Source organism: Rhinichthys klamathensis, unplaced genomic scaffold (assembly GCF_029890125.1).
Source record: "Rhinichthys klamathensis goyatoka isolate OS25496 unplaced genomic scaffold, OSU_Roscu_1.1 h1tg000191l_1, whole genome shotgun sequence".
Classification (NCBI taxonomy): Eukaryota; Metazoa; Chordata; class Actinopteri; order Cypriniformes; family Leuciscidae; genus Rhinichthys; species Rhinichthys klamathensis.
This window is the reverse complement of record NW_026606717.1, coordinates 6,311,390-6,328,559: the sequence shown is the minus strand read 5'-3', so window position 1 is coordinate 6,328,559 and position 17,170 is coordinate 6,311,390. Positions and strand designations below refer to the sequence as shown.

At 37.0% G+C, this 17,170-nt stretch overlaps 1 protein-coding gene across 1 annotated transcript; it reads left to right on the top strand.

The window, feature by feature from the left end:
• The first annotated feature begins 13,688 nt into the window (after positions 1-13,688).
• On the top strand, positions 13,689-15,928 carry ripply1 (ripply transcriptional repressor 1). The gene is made up of 4 exons (XM_056262358.1): positions 13,689-14,156; positions 14,349-14,427; positions 15,266-15,339; positions 15,689-15,928. Exons 1-4 carry the CDS (start codon positions 13,837-13,839, stop codon positions 15,891-15,893), a joined length of 678 nt encoding a protein of 225 aa, XP_056118333.1. The 5' UTR covers positions 13,689-13,836; the 3' UTR covers positions 15,894-15,928.
• Positions 15,929-17,170: the final 1,242 nt, after the last annotated feature.

Here is a 17,170-nt window from a genome sequence, read left to right as displayed (position 1 = left end):
GTAACATTTGATGGATCGTTTTTGTGTTTGAATGTGTCATTTTGAGTAGAAAATTTACTCCAAATGTCACAAAATGGCAAGTTACTAATCCAAACAACAATAGCAATGATGAAACGGCTGGAAAACAGTGAAAAAATCAACCTCGTTGAAAATTGTACTTTATAAAGTTAACGCTTAAATTGAGTAATAGAATTTACTTCGTTTTTTTAATTCATGCCTGAACTAACTTTTTCATGTAAATTACATTGGGGGTTTTTCCTGTAGTATTTACTTCTCCGCAAAATCATTTGCAGTTTTAAATTTTTTGAAGGAGTCAGCAGGATGCCATTAAGTGCTCATGGAAGATGTTTTCAGCTGTTTCTTGAATATTGTCAGGCTGTCTGGATACTAGGGTTAGGGAGACTGCGCATGTTGGTAGTCCAGGCAAGAGCATTACAATAGATCTTCCTGATGTTGAGCAGTGCAAACCTGCATGACCGTGCTGTCTTTACCTTGTGGTCTCTGAATGTCAGCTGGCCATCAAAGAGTATATACCCAAAGACTTCAGTATGGATTGTGATGAGCCTAGCTGGATGGTGAAAGAGTGGCTGAGAAGACGAGAAGTTCTGTCTTTGCTACTGTAGATTGAGTTGCAGGTGATGTTCTTTCATCCATGCTGAAATGTCCACCAGGCAGTCCAAGGCACGTACAGCTGCCTGAAATGAAAAGTAAAGGTGTGTGTCATCAGCATAGAAATGGTAGGAGAAACCATGTGCCTGTATAATAGGTCACAGCGATCTATGAGGGAAAAGAGGAGGAGTCCAAGCACTGACCCTGAAAGACTGTGAGATTCCAATCAGAAAAGTGCAGTTCCTGTGATACAGCGATGAGAAGATCTGATGGCTAGTGGAGCCAGTTGTGCTAGTCTGTGGAAAGCCTATCAATAATACCTTATCCTTTCCTTTTTACTTTTACTACACTGATGATGATATATCAATGACAAAAGTTAATCAGATTATTTTTGAGCATATTTGACTTACTATGTTGTCACATTGATGTTTGATTCTGACACAGTGATGTTCATCAAACTGTGAAAAAGAAGATTTAGCGTGCATTTTGAATACTCGTATATGAAAACAGATGCTTTTGATTACATTGTTCTATTTTCCCCAACTCTATACTCCACTTAATGCGACTGTGTTCTTTACATTTCTAACAAGTAATTCAACTGATTTCATACTCATTTAAAAGGTGTATTTGGAGCCATTGTCTGATGAATATTACACAGAGAATCGGAATATAAGGAGAAAACACTTAAAATGTCAAATTTTTGGTCTTTTATGTGTCCTGTTTTGAATATATTTTAATATTATTTTTTAGTACTTTTACAAGAGATTATCTACTTTGTGCTTGTGCATGTTGGTGATCAATTATAAAAATCATGAACAACATTTAGATCTGGTTTCTGTAAAAATATTCTGTAAGAACATTTCAGCGTTCTTAACTTTTATTTGTCCTCAAATGAATGTAAACTGAGGTACAGTAAACGGTACACTGGGCACAAACACAGCTCCAGATATATTACTCACTTTGATCACCACCATATGTTTTGTGCATTACGCATGCATTTAGGGAACAGCATATCAAGGACTTGAACATACGGTCCTGGGCAAATAGTGTTTAAATGTCTCATAATATAGAGAGAGTTTGGGAACAAGACTGTTTGACAGGTTAATTGAATGTGAAATAAAAGTTGGGGAACACTGATGCTCCCGAAAACGCTTAGAAAATGAATGAAAAATTAATAACACAAGACTTCACATCAGACACAGATCAATCATTTCAACAACAACAAAAAAATCTTAATATATTGGGTTTGCAAAGTTATAAAATGGTGGTAATGCCACAGAACTGTGTGTGTGTGTGTGTGTGTGTGTGTGTGTGTGTGTGTGTGTGTGTGTGTGTGTGTGTGTGTGTGTGTGTGTGTGTGTGTGTGTGTGTGTGTGTGTGTGTGTGTGTGTGTGTGTGTGTGTGTGTGTGTGTGTGTGTGTGTGCGTGTGTTTGTGTTTGTGTGTGTGTGTGTGTGTGTGTGTTTACATTTTTTTTACAGTACACAATCATTCTTCAGCTGTATACTACACAGTTTCTGGAGGTACAAAGGGAATCCAGATAATATTTCAAGTCTTTACAAAAATTATTAAATAGGGGCTTTATAGACAAATATTTACACAAAAAAAAAATCAATTCAACATTTCTTTCTTTCCAGAGATTTAAAAAATTGGGATGACGTATACAAGGCTCGTTTGCCTTAAATGCGTCCTGAAAAAATATATAGGCTATCTTGGCTATGTGTAAGAGAAAAATGTTTGAAACCAAGAGTGCTGTAATGTGTGCGTCTGACTCTGAGGTCAGCGTCCAGGTCAAGAGTACTGTAGGTGCTGATGTGGGAATGGCCGCTCTGGCTCCGGGTCTTGACCTGGGCATGTGTGTCCGAGCAGAAAGTGAGCAGAATGGTGCTGATCTGCAGTGTGAGGGCTGGTGTCAGCTCAACACCTCCTCAGATAAGACCAGAGGTGTGAGGAGAGCATGAGTGAACAGGGTCACTAGACGGTCGTTGCTTAAAGGGATACTTCACCCAAAAAATGATCATTCTTGTCATCATTTACTCACCTTCAATTTGTTCCAAACCTGCTGAACACAAAAGAAGATATTTTGAAGAATGTCAGTAGCCAAACAATAGATGTGCCCCATTTATTTATTTTTTTCATATGTGGAAGTCAATAGGGCACATCAACTGTTTGGTTACCCCACATTCTTCAAAATATCTTCTTTTGTGTTCAGCAGAACAGGTGTATGAATCAGAAGTCATTCTAATATGCTGCTGAGTTGGTGATCAATTATTTTTGGTGCTTAATTATTAATAATGGTAAAATGTTGAAAACCGTTTCTGCTATTTTTGTAGAAATCTTTTGTAACATAACTGCCTTTACTGTCACTTTTGATCAATTTAATGTGTCCTTGTTGAATAAAACTAGGCTATAATTGCTTCTTTAAAAAAAATACATACATTTGAATGCTAGTATATCACAGTTTCCACAAAAAAGTTAAGCAGCATAACTGTTTTCATCATTGATAATAATAATAAATGTTTCTTGAGCAGCAAATCAACATATTATAATGATTTCTGAAGGATCATGCATGTGACACTGAAGACTGGAGTAATGATGCTGAAAATTCAGCTTTGCATCAAAGAAAAAAATGACATTTTAAAATATAATAAAATTGAAAACATTTATTTTACATCGTAATTATATATCACAATATAAGTGTTACTGTAAATAAATGCAGATAAAACCAAATAAATGCAGCCTTGGTGAGCATAAGAGACTTCTTCAACAACAACAAAAACGTAATTATTACAAACTTTTAACCGGTTATATATATTATATTTATATTTATTTATTTATAATTTTATTTGACCTCTCCCTCTGAGAAATAGTGATAACTTTAAGGCTTGTTTAAACTGAAAATATTTTAACTTCAAATTGTTGCTGATCTAGTGTTTTTTTAACTGTGTTCATCTGTAAAATTCTACACTAAAATTGTAACTCTTCGTATATAATTTTGTATATTTATTAATACAGCCAGTTTGAGACCTTCCGTGTGCTTCTAGATTGTTCTGGGTTGAAGCGGGGTCAGTGTTTATTCGAGTGAAGGTGCTGATGTGGGAACAGTGAAGCAGGTTCTGGTACATTAACTGTGTGTGAACCGGGTGCCAGTAGAGAGAGAGCAGAGCGGGTGAGAGAAGTGTGCTCAGTGAGGAGGTGTGAGGCCTGGTGTCGTCCACACACACCTCCTCAGATGAGAACAGAGGTGTGTGATGCTTGTGTAGAAGTGAGAATGACGGGGTCACTGAATGAACGTGCACTGGACACTCTGAGCCGAGGTCAGCCGTATGATGGGTGATCAGGTAAACATTTCGTTTTTAGTGGCTACATGTAATGATAATCTAAAAATGCCATCCAGGTGCTATCATCATGTCACCCCAAACCCATGTCACTTTTTTTCTTCTTTTCGTAGAAAAAAAAAAAGTAAATGTTTTTGCCGCTCTTTCTAATTCAATAAAACCATGTGACCAAGATTTTTTTTGTGAAGAACATAGAATAGGTTCATTTGACATAGAATAGAACATAGAATTTGGTTCATTCTCTGAACCAAATTCTCAATAGCCTAAATCAATTTGTCGAATAAATCACTCTTTCTGTAAAACATTAAACAAGGTCAGGTAGTTAAAACACTGTTTGCAAATCTCATGCACTCTTTTTGCAAAACTCTAAACACATTCTCACTCGCTAAAACACATTTCGCACTGTGATGCACTTATGTTTCACTTAACGCTAAACACAGGCAGGCAAAAGTTAAACACAACTAGTACAGTTGTCATCATTTACACACAACGGCTCAAAATTGTTCACACTTATTTCTAATGATGTGACCAAACCAACTGTACATAATACAAGTCAGTTCAGAGTGCCAAAACTGACTCAAAATGTTGCACTGAATGTTGATACCAACAATGGATGGAAACAATATAAGAGGGAGAGGAGGAAGAGTATGTGTATAAGAGGTGGTGAACAAAGAGGAAGAGGATGGTGATGAGAAAGAGCAAGAGAATGTTGTCAAGGCTGGATCTGGCTTTAGGGTTTTTCCCTTTGCCTGCAGAGATTACATTGTCTGTGATGTGGACAAAGTCCTCAACATGAAGACATGATGCTGAAACAGAATACATGTCAAATCTCTCTCTTTGACCTTGATGTTTCAGTTGCACAACTCTTCTGGGTGACCGTAACATGCTTTTCATTTAGAGTTTCTTACTGTAACCTTTTTGGCTTTTGCAGTTGGGTCACTGTATTTTTACAGTATGCAGTATGCTATCTAATCCTGTGGCTGTTTCTATAGGGGTACCACAGGGTTCTATTCTTGGGCCGACACTCTTTTCAGTTTACATTAACGATGTTGCCCTAGCTGTAGGAGATTCTATGATACATCTATGTGCAGATGACACCATTCTTTACACCTCTGGCCCAACTATGAACACTGTGTTAGACAACCTCCAAGCGAGCTTTGATAGTACAGCATTCATTTTGCGGTCTCCATTTACTTTTAAACTCTGGTAAAACTAAATGTATGATTGATGATGTATGTACATCTCTTTCTAGACCTCCCTGTACAAAAATCATCTCTACCCTTGATGGGTCTATACTGGACTTTGTTGATTCTTATAAATACTTAGGGATATGGTTAGATTCTTCACTTTCCTTCCATACCCATATCAACAAACTCCAATCTAAAATTAAATCAAGGATCGGCTTCCTCTTTCGTAATAGGGCCTCCTTTACTATTCCAGCTAAACTTGCCCTTGTGAATATGACTATTCTTCCCATCTTAGACTTTGGTGATGTGGTCTATAGATCAGCCTCTAACACTCTACTCAGAAAGCTAGATGGACTATATCATAGTGCCATCCGCTTTGCAATTAACGCTCCGTTTCGTACTCATCATTGTAATCTCTACACACTCGTTGGTTGGCCCTCCCTTCACATTCGACGTCAAACACACTGGTTTCTCCTCATTTACAAAATTCTCTTGGGTAAAGCTCCTGCCTATTTAAGAAATTTAATTTCTGTAGCTTCTCCATCTCGCAATTTACGTTCAAGTAGGTTTATCTCATTGAATACCACCAAAGTCCGTACTTCCTTTGGCAGACTCTCTTTTCAGTTTTCGGCAGCAAACGATTGGAATGAATTGCAAAAATCTTTAAGACTAGAATGTATTGTTCCGTTATCCTCTTTCAAAAGATTGATCTCCAACCTACTGTCACATCGTTGTTCTTGTTAGCGTCAGCATTCTTTCTTGGTGCAAACTAATGCATTACCTTTATCGTTTTTTTGTTTATTTATTTATTTTATTCTTGTATTGTATTGTATCGCTGCCATACTAGGCCACTTGCCTAGGTATTGTATCTGGAATTATGTTGTAGACTGAATTCTTGATTGTAAAACTGATTGTATCCTTGAACCATTGTTTTGTCCTTTGTGTGTAACTTCTTGTTGTCTGCACCTTAATGCTTTATCTTGGCCAGGTCGCCGTTTTTAATGAGAATGAGTTCTCTATGTGCCTACCTGGTTAAATAAAGGTAAAATAAAAAAATAAAATAAAAATAAAGTGCTGAATATACAGACATTCAATAGACCTATACAATATTCAGTACAATACGATCCTTTTTTTTTTTGACCGACCTTTTTATAACTGCGAGTTAACATCTGGTAGTTCTGACTTTTTTTGAGAAATAAAGTCAGAATTGAAAGATATAAACTCACAATTCTGACTTTTTTTTCCCTCAGAATGGCAAGATGTAAACTGTAAAAAAGATGAAAAAGTCAGATTTTCCCCCTCAGAATTGGACTTACAAATTATAAAACTTATAACTCACAAGTCTAAAGCCAGTTTGAGACAGACCTTTCTTATTTTGAATATCACTACATTTGAATGTCATAACAAAAAGAAAAAAATAGGTTTTATCTCTGTCATATAGACTTGCTAAGGTTTCTTTTTGCTTATAATATGTTCATACTGTATGTATCTGTTATACAGAGACTTTTTATCACAGTTTTCATATGTTATGCATTGTCTCAGGACAAAGTTAACTGTTAAATGGTATTACCTTTTTTTTTTTTTTTTAATCCCGTGTCGGAAACAAGCGTACAAAGATCTGAACAAGACATAAAAAACATTGATCTTTGATGTTATTGATGTCACCAAGTAACTACACTCACCTAAAGGATTATTAGGAACACCATACTAATCCTGTGTTTGACCCCCTTTCGCCTTCAGAACTGCCTTAATTCTACGTGGCATTGATTCAACAAGGTGCTGAAAGCATTCTTTAGAAATGTTGGCCCGTTTTGATAGGATAGCATCTTGCAGTTGTTGGAGATTTGTGGGATGCACATCCAGGGCACGAAGCTCCCGTTCCACCACATCCCAAAGATGCTCTATTGGGTTGAGATCTGGTGACTGTGGGGGCCATTTTAGTACAGTGAACTCATTGACATGTTCAAGAAACCAATTTGAAATGATTCGAGCTTTGTGACATGGTGCATTATCTTGCTGGAAGTAGCCATCAGAGGATGGGTACATGGTGGCCATAAAGGGATGGACATGGTCAGAAACAATGCTCAGGTAGGCCGTGGCATTTAAACGATGCCCAATTGGCACTAAGGGGCCTAAAGTGTGCCAAGAAAACATCCCCCACACCATTACACCACCACCACCACCAGCCTGCACAGTGGTAACAAGGCATGATGGATCCATGTTCTCATTCTGTTTACGCCAAATAACAACGCATACCTCGGTTGTAACGAGTGGTTATTTCAGTCAAAGTTGCTCTTCTATCAGCTTGAATCAGTCGGCCCTTCTCCTCTGACCTCTAGCATCAACAAGGCATTTTCGCCCACAGGACTGCCGCATACTGGATGTTTTTCCCTTTTCACACCATTCTTTGTAAACCCTAGAAATGGTTGTGCGTGAAAATCCCAGTAACTGAGCAGATTGTGAAATACTCAGACCGGCCCGTCTGGCACCAACAACCATGCCACGCTCAAAATTGCTTAAATCACCTTTCTTTCCCATTCTGACATTCAGTTTGGAGTTCAGGAGATTATCTTGACCAGGACCACACCCCTAAATGCATTGAAGCAACTGCCATGTGATTGGTTGATTAGATAATTGCATTAATGAGAAATTGAACAGGTGTTCCTAATAATCCTTTAGGTGAGTGTATATGAATATGAAACACTCCATTTCGAGTCTTTCTGCAGATGGCTAAAAAAACAATCTGACTGAAACGAAACTAGCCTAATCAAAAATAAAATATAAAGTAAAGTGAACATTTGTTAATTAGTGTTTATATGTTTCAAAGTGGTTCTAAAACTACAAAGGATTTAAATAGACTCAGTTATAGATTTACACACTGAAAGTGGTACTTGAGGCAGACTTTGCGAAGCCATTAAGTCATTTTTAAAAACTGTAATGTTTGAGAAACAAATTCATTTTTAACCCTTGCATTTCTGTTTATTTTGTAAATATATACTGAATATCCATGCCAAGTCAAGTCACCTTTATTTCTATAGAGCTTTATATGATACAGATTTTTTTCAAAGCAGCTTCACAATAGTCACAAATTCAATTTCTACTGAAAAGCAGTTCTAACAAGCCAAAAAGTCATTATTCAGCTCAAGTCAGTTCAGTGTTGATTCAATTCAGTTTAATGACTGAAGTTCATCAATAGTAGGCTATAACAATTGTGCATGCATACTGTTAGCCTTACAGTGTATTTATGCACACACATGTACTCTGTACACTCCACTGCACATTGAACAAAAGACATAAGAGAGTAGTTTTACATTTTTCACATCTGTGTGTAGTAGAGTGATATGCAAAAATAACATTTTTAGAAGAGTCAAAATAGTTTTGAATGAAGTGTTTGCTTTTGCAAGAGACGTGTGACGTTTTGCATCTTGTGTGCGTGTTTTGTGTGCAGAGTTTTGAGAAATCGCGCCATAGTTTCAGAAACTGTATAAGCCATTTACAGTAAAAGAAAATAAAAAATAAAAATAACCTATAATGTTTTTGAGCAGAAGGAGCGCCCCCTGTTGGAGATCTTTCACTACATTCATCTTCATTCGGTGGGTTCTATCAGAATGCTACTGCAGTGAATGAATGATGGATGTGAATCGGGGTGCTTCAGATTTGAGAAGTGAGAATGTTGGTGCTGATCTGGGAAAACTGATGCTAGTCCTGGGAGTCATGGACGGAGACGCAGCCGGGTGAGAGAAGTGTGCTCAGTGTGGAGGTGTTAGGCCTGGTGTCGTCCACACACACCTCCTCAGATGAGAACAGAGGTGTGTGATGCTTGTGTAGAAGTGAGAATGACGGGGTCACTGAATGAACATCACTAGACACTCTGAGCCGAGGTCAGCCGTATGATGGATGATCAGGTAAACATTTCATTTTTTTTAAAGGCTATACCTGTCAATGCAATGATAATATCCAGGTTCTGCATCCAGTACACACAGTCTCTGCGTATTTGTTAATTTATAACATAATAAAATAACTTTTTTTCATCATTTACTCACATCATGTCAGTCCACACATATAGGCCTATCACTCTCTTTCTTCTTCTTTTCACATTCAATTAAAGTGTGATTATTCCAAAAGCACCAAAGTAGGCCTACCATATAGTCCAGACTTGTGTGATATATTCCCAAATCTTCTGAAGCTTTTTGTGAGGAAAAGGCCTATTCTCCTTGAATATGTGAATGACAGTGTTCATATGTTTTAAACAAAGTGATTATATAAATACAAAGAATTTAAATAGACTCAGTTCATCATTTTAAGCAGAAGGAGCCTTTCTGATTTTGAATGTCACAACAGGAGGAAAAAATATGTCTACCTCACTTCTGTAAGATCACAAGGTTTTATTTCTGACATATAGAGACTTTCTGCTAAGGTTACCTTTTGCTTAAAAGCTGTTCTGTTACAGAGACTTTTTATCTCCGTTTTCTTATTGTTTATAGTCTCAGGACAGTTAACTGCAAAATGTGCAATATTCTTAAATGAAAGTAACAGTGTTTTATAGTGTGTATCTCATTGTGTCTTTAGTGTGTATTTTATTGTACTTTCTTAGTGTTTATCCATCCATTGTGTGTATACAGTCTTGACAGCTTTCTTATTATTATTTATTTATTCAGTTCTTATCGTTTTTAGTTTTAGTAACTGCTGACTCTAAAAGAGACTCGAAAAATATCAAATGCACTCATACATGTTGTGCGTGTAAAAAACGTCACAGTACAAAAAATGTATCAATAAGTTATGACAACCTATGTTTTTACATTGCTTTAACTCATCAAAATAAGTTAAGCAATTTTCAACCTTTTTTAAGTTATACAAGATTTAACACTTAGTCACTTATTTAACATTTAGTCAGTTTAATGTAATTTAAGTTGAAATGACTTAAACATCCAAGTTGATTGTACTTTTTTTAACAGTGTTAAAACTTGATGATCTTTATTCAGTTTCAGGGTTCAATCAGAATGAATGTGAATCAGGGTGCTTCAGATTTCCGAAGTGACAATGTTGGTGCTGATCTGGGAACACTGATGCTGGTCCTGGGACATGGACGAAGCCGCAGAGCGTGTGAGAGAAGAGGTGTGATGCTTAGAAGTGAGAATGACGGGGTCACTGGAGTGAACATGACTGGACACTCTGACCCTGGGCCGAGGTCAGCCTTACCATGGAATATTTAACAAGGTTGTTTTAAAATACTAGCTTTCTCATAAATTAAACTCTTAAAAATAAAAGTTCCAAATGGGGATTTTCACAGAAATGCCATAGAAAAAAACACCCAGTTTGGTTCCCTAAAGAACCTTTCAGTGAACAGTTCTTAAAATAACAATTTTCCACTATAAAGAAACTTTTGTGTAATGGAAAGTTAAAGGTTCTTCATGGAACTATAGAAGCATATTTTTAAGAGTAGTAGTATGTGGATTCAGTCACAGATACAGAGTGTGAAGAGGCATTAATGAAGAGACCATTTTCCTAAATCTTATTCCCAGGATGTTGGCAACATTTGTGAGACATTCTAAACTACACTTTTCAACTTCACTAGTCAGATGACAGGAGATGTGCATCAGCTAGGAAACAACTTTACAGTTCAAGAGGCATAGGCCATTTAACTTAAAGGGAACTAAACTGATCTGAAATGTTTATAGTTGCATACAATAAAAAGGTTTTAATTGACAGTGTAACTAAAGAATCTTTTGTAATAATAATGCTAGTATTGCCTCTTGACTGGTTTACAATGAGAGAGGCGTTTGAAAAACATTGTTCCTTAGAGGGTCAATGAGGGTCTCTTGTAGCTTTAAGAAAAGCTATCAACCCAAATTGTTGTTTGGTTGAACTTTACAATGTTGTTAACATCATTATATCACTTTTTTATCATTATAAGTGAATATTTAAAAGGAGGCATTGTAGAATTTATGTAATTTTGTACATAAAAAGTAATTAATCTGTTTATGCCCTTTTCACTTTCACAATGTTAGAATACACACTTTAAAGATCGATTTAAATGCATGTGGCTACACATTCATAAGTTTTCCACTTTTTTTTGCTCAGCATTATTTCATCAATTTCTAACAGCAGTAGTGTGTTTTAAAAAGTAAATCTGAGATGTGAGAAACATTTAAATAAGCCTCTGAAATAATCCATTTCGTGTATTTTGGAATTTACCACAATGATCTAAATGATTAAGTCAATCTTGGCTTGAGGGAAAGGTTATGGGCCGGCCACAGCATTATTAAAATATTTTGAAAACATAACTTAATCAGACCAATCAATCAATGTTAGCGAGACATTAGGTTTCCAATAAACAGTTTAAACTGGCACTATAGTGTCAGTCACATATTATTTCAAATCTTTCATAAAAAAAAAAAAAAAAAAATTTTTTGGACTCAACAGTACATCAATTAATTAGAAGAACAGATCACATCTTCATATATATGCATGCATGCTCTAACTAATCCATTTCTTGTTATTTTAAATTAAAGATTTGTGTTGACTTGCTTTAAAGAAAACACAGTGTCAGGCTTGGGGAGCAGCAGGCTGGTGATTACTGACATTCCTGACCATGGGGGAGAAGATTTTTAAGAGCCGTTAGTGGCAGGGGGTTTCCAAGGCTCTGAGATCAGCAAATGTTAAAACAGACTGGGACTAGACAGACCCCCATACGCCAGAACACTCCCAAATGAACAGAATAAACAACTGCCACCCTCACTGTCTGCTGCTCTGTGCTTATCTATCCATCCATCCATCCACCCACCAATCGTCCATATCCATCCATGTATCTATCTATCTATCTATCTATCTATCTATCTATCTATCTATCTATCTATCTATCTATCTATCTATCTATCTATCCATATCCATCCATGTAGGCTATATCTATCTATCTATCTATCTATCTATCTATCTATCTATCTATCTATCTATCCATCCATCCATCCATCCACCCACCCATCGTCCATCAATATCTATCTATCTATCTATCTATCTATCTATCTATCTATCTATCTATCTATCTATCTATCTATCTATCTATCCATATCCATCCATGTAGGCTATATCTATCTATCTATCTATCTATCTATCTATCTATCTATCTATCTATCTATCTATCCATCCATCCATCCATCCACCCACCCATCGTCCATCAATATCTATCTATCTATCTATCTATCTATCTATCTATCTATCTATCTATCTATCTATCTATCTATCTATCTATCTATCTATCTATCTATCACTATTTCATTTGTGTGATCTAATGTAGCCATTACACGCAGTCATTTGACAAAATAGCCTATTACAGTATATAGGCCTAGCCTATGACTAGTTTGCAGGAATTAACTTTTTATCATCTAGGCTATTTGCAAGACGGCGTTTGCCCTTCACCTCTTTTACTAATTAGATTAGCAAAGTGAACGAAAACACAACCGTTAATTGATTGAATCGCATTATCTGTAATCTCAACTGTATGTTTAAGCAATAGCTCGTCGTCGCTATCTCCATTTGTGCCTTTTGCCTGACGCGGGTCAGTTTGCTGGCTCTATAGGAGGTCGGAGTGACGCAGACGCAAATTTGCTCCTCCAAATGGAGCGACGAAGTCCATCAAGCCCCTATTAGGACCTCATTAAATTGGCTTTAGTGAGATATTTTGCACCCTTCTTAACGGGCTGAAGTGTGAACGCGTGCTTTTAGACAAACAGCGCGAGACGCGCTCGGACTGACCGCGGACCGGCTTCAGTTCTTCAGCTTTTGATGCCTCCTGCAAGTGTTTAAGTTAAGAGCTGTTTTCAGATCAGCTGTCGAAGGCAGTAATTAAAGAATCAACAGACAGCAGAGGCGAGTCATTAGAAAATCAAAATGTAGCCTTGGCTACTTAAAGGTTCATTTTAAAATAAAGTTTTTTTCTTTATTTATAATATTATATTTCTATAATTTAAAAAATGAATTTGAGTGTTAATAAATTGCGTTGTAGCTAAATTAAAATAAATTGCTAGGCCTATAATTACGATAGGCCTACCTATGCATTTAAAAAAACAACAGGGTTAGCCTATATTTCAACACTAGCTACAGGGTAGGCCTTAGCCAATTTAACGCTTAATATTATTTCTAACGTTTAGTTTTTAGTAATCAAACGGTTGCTATAGGCCTACAAAATCAAAATGGTAACAGGGTTACCTAACAAAATAAAGTAGGCTAGGAGTTCAATAACTTGGGGCCAGTATTGTTTTTATTGATAGAATTATATAGGCCTGCATAATTTTAATAACAGCCTAACCCAAACAAAATATTTTTAATACAATTTTATGTCAACAATTTTTTTTTTTAAAGATTTTAAAATATAAAGTCATGCCTATAGGAAATTACAGTATGTTGCATTTCCATATATAGTCATGGGGAATAGGCTACAGCAAGGATAATTTGGACACAAATTGATATTTTGATCACGACTGCGCATATAGCCTAGGCCTACTCATTAATTGAATGTAGCCACGAAACCTAACTAACTAACTATATTATATATGGTCGCAGTCCTGTGTCGCCCCCCGTCGTCTTTCTCGCAGATAGTGTGCAAGTTTGCCCCTCCGTGTTGTTGCAATAACCTCACGGTACCAGATTTCTCACCCTCACGCTGGGGCGCACTGTTTATACAACTGGAGAAGTCTTCACACCAAAATGTCCATAGCAGTCTCTATCCCAATCATTTGGCAAACAGCACCAAACCCCCTCTCAAAACAACCTCCGATCATTTGGCATCATCGGCACCATCGCCCAGCCCCGCCCCTGCATCACCAGCTCCATATAAACCCCGAGAGCGAATCTCCTTTATTCATTCACTTCGACTCATCCACAGCGCACATCGCTCGGAGATCTTCCAAAAACAGGACTATTTGGGACTATCGCCAAGAAAAAGAGAGAAAGAGAAAGATGAATTCCGTGTGCTTTGCCGCTCCTCTTTGCAATACTATGAACACTAAGATCCAGCAGTCCAGCAGGTGAGCATTCTATTCTATTCTATTCTATTCTATTCTATTCTATTCTATTCTATTCTATTCTATTCTATTCTATTCTATTCTATTCTATTCTATTCTATTCTGTTCTATTCTATTCTGTTTTGTTCTATTCTTTATTGAAAAGTTGACTGTTAAATGCACAGCTAAAATATTACTATCATATTCGATCCACAGCCCAGCTTCCCTGTGGAGACCGTGGCTCGTGACCAGACAAGATGCTCAAACTGAATGCCGGAAAACCAAGCTGGCTTGTGTAAGTTTTTCCACCACTGCAATCCTAATATTTCATTGGAATTTCCATCTGTTTAGGAATGTTATTAAACACATGGTACCGTAATGATCTCCTGCCACCACAGTGCTATTTATTACGCTGTAAAAAATGATTGTTGGTTTAACTTAAAAAAGTAAGTTAGCTGCTTGGTTGCCTTAAAATTTTGAGTTCGTTGAAATTAAAACTTTGAGTTAATACAATAAAGGAGATTGGTTTAATAAAATAAACTCAAAATATGATGTTATCTGAACAGCATTATTTATCTAAGTTGATTTGACTAAAGATAAAAATGTGTGATAACATCAGGCTACATGTTTTTTGCATGGTGACTTGTACAGTTTTTTTTTAAAAGCAGCATCACGTAGCTTTAAGGTGACAGACAGGCATGTGGTGAGCATTAGGCAGCAGAAGGTGCGACCGTGGAGCTGTTTCATTGCCACAGAGCCATTGCAAAGGCAAACTGAGAGCAGTTCTAGCACTGAGACACTCAGCCATATGGCACCACTGTCTGAGTGTGAACACTGAGTCTGTGCCCAGCGACGAGGTGTAGGGGAAAACAGCTCCCAGAGAGCAAGCGCTAACTCGCTTGCCAAGATTTAAGCAGACACCTCTAGTTAGGTTTGGGAAAGGGAGTTGGAACCAGTTTCCCACAAACACTTTAGCCTGACACCCTCCATGTCACAGCTTTCGCATCCTGCCCAGGGTGTTATACACCCACGAAGCTGGCAGTGATATCACCTCATAAACACTGGACAGGAAGCATTGTTTGAGTTGTGTTTTTGTGCATGCGGTCTTACACGTCTTTTCTCACTCTTTCCAGCCTTACTCCAGGCCAGAAGTGCCCAGTAACACTACAACAGATGGCAAGATGCAATCTTTCCAGCACCCTGTCAGGTCAGTGCACATTTCATTTTTGCTTGAGCAATGGTTTTGTTTTGTAACACGATTTTCTTTTAGCCCCAAAACCCTAATCTGTTCCAAATAAGGCTTATTTGACCATGCTGAAAAATGCATTTCCTTGCTCTATTTGCGTAGTTTCACTGTAAATAAAATTGCTGCCTTAAATATTTAAGTAATCAACTTGGATGTTTAAGTCATTTCAACTTAAATTACATTAAACTGGCTTAAAAAAAAGAGTTGAATCGTGTATAAATCATTTTTAAAAAGTTGAAAATTGCTATAAAACAGTGTATTTTTTATATTTTTTCCAGTGCATTTACCAATTTATTTCTTCACACATTAGGCTGTACTGGCCCAGATCGAAATCCTTTGACTACCTCTTCAGCGATGGCGAGTCCCTGCTCAGAAATTTCCCAGTGCAGGCCACCATTAACTTCTACGATGAGTCAGACAGCGAGGAGGAGGAGGAGGACAGCTGTGATGAAGATGACGACAGCGAAGACGAGGAGTGTCTTAAACTTAACAGTCACTTCACCAGTTACAACTGAGCGTTCAACCTCACCCGCCGTCTCTGCAAATGTGACTTTACATTCATAAATTTAACATAGACACTGGAGAACGCCACATCGCGCTCTATTAGAGAAGTCGTGCCATCAATAATTCAGTGCATGGACATGGTCCTGTCTTATGAGCATCTAAAGCTCAAGCAGAATGATTTTACTGATTGCTTTATGCAGGAAACACTAGTTACACGAATGCAGAGGCTTGCAGAAATGTATTTCCTGTTAGGAACAGAGAAAATGCATTCCCACATTGGGAATTGTTGTTTTAGATCGATCTCAGGATTCTTGCCTTCTTTTGTATATAAAATTCTATTTGTATTCTATTACCCATCCCTAACTTATGATTTATGTACTTTAATGTATATATGTATTTATGGCATATTTTTCTACTTTTGTACTTTTGACTATAATAATAAAAATCTATTTAAATGAGTGTAAACCTTGTCTGTTTGGGATCTCTGCTTCAGATAGGTGTCTTTTTTGAACTCGCTCGCGTCCTTTGATGCTGTCTGACACTATCTGTTGACTAGAAGGGGCTCTGCTGTTTGTCCATGTTTCAAACAAAAGAGGTTTGATAAAGGGCATTGTCCACAATGACAATGTCCTCCTAAGAATGTCTGATGTTTAAGATTGGACTCTTCCTGTAAAGTCCTAGAGTCAACAGAGACCTGGCTTTATCTATGAGTGGATATAGGAGAAAAAGCAGTTTCTTATAGGAGGACACTGAAGTGGCTGTATCAACCAATCAAGAATATTTTGACAACGGAAAAAAGTCACGGTTTGCAGACAATTTGTTTGTTCACTATAAATTAAACATCAGTTTTCTAGCTTTCATTTCCCCTGACAAATCTTTTTTTAAGACCTGCCCAAAAGTGCTTATTGAATAATAATAATTCATTAAAAAGTGTTATAGAATGACATGATAAAAGCACGCAAACCCTTCGAATATTTTAAAATGAGTATTAATTACAGAAGTAATTTACTTTGAAGGAATAAACTTAGGTGCAAACTGAATGTAATGCTTTCTGACACTTATTTGCATGTTATTTACAATTAAATGAAAACGTATTAGTTTATTATATGTCTTTGAAATATGGCTAAAGTGTTCTGCTGAACTGACTGACGTGTACTGAAAACTTCAAAAGTTTGGTGGACATTTAGGATGGTCAGCCCAAATTGGTTGTTACATGTAAAGGTGAGTTTAAAGGTCGTTTTGCAGCCTTGTGACATACTGATATTACACAAATCTGCAGTGGCAAGCT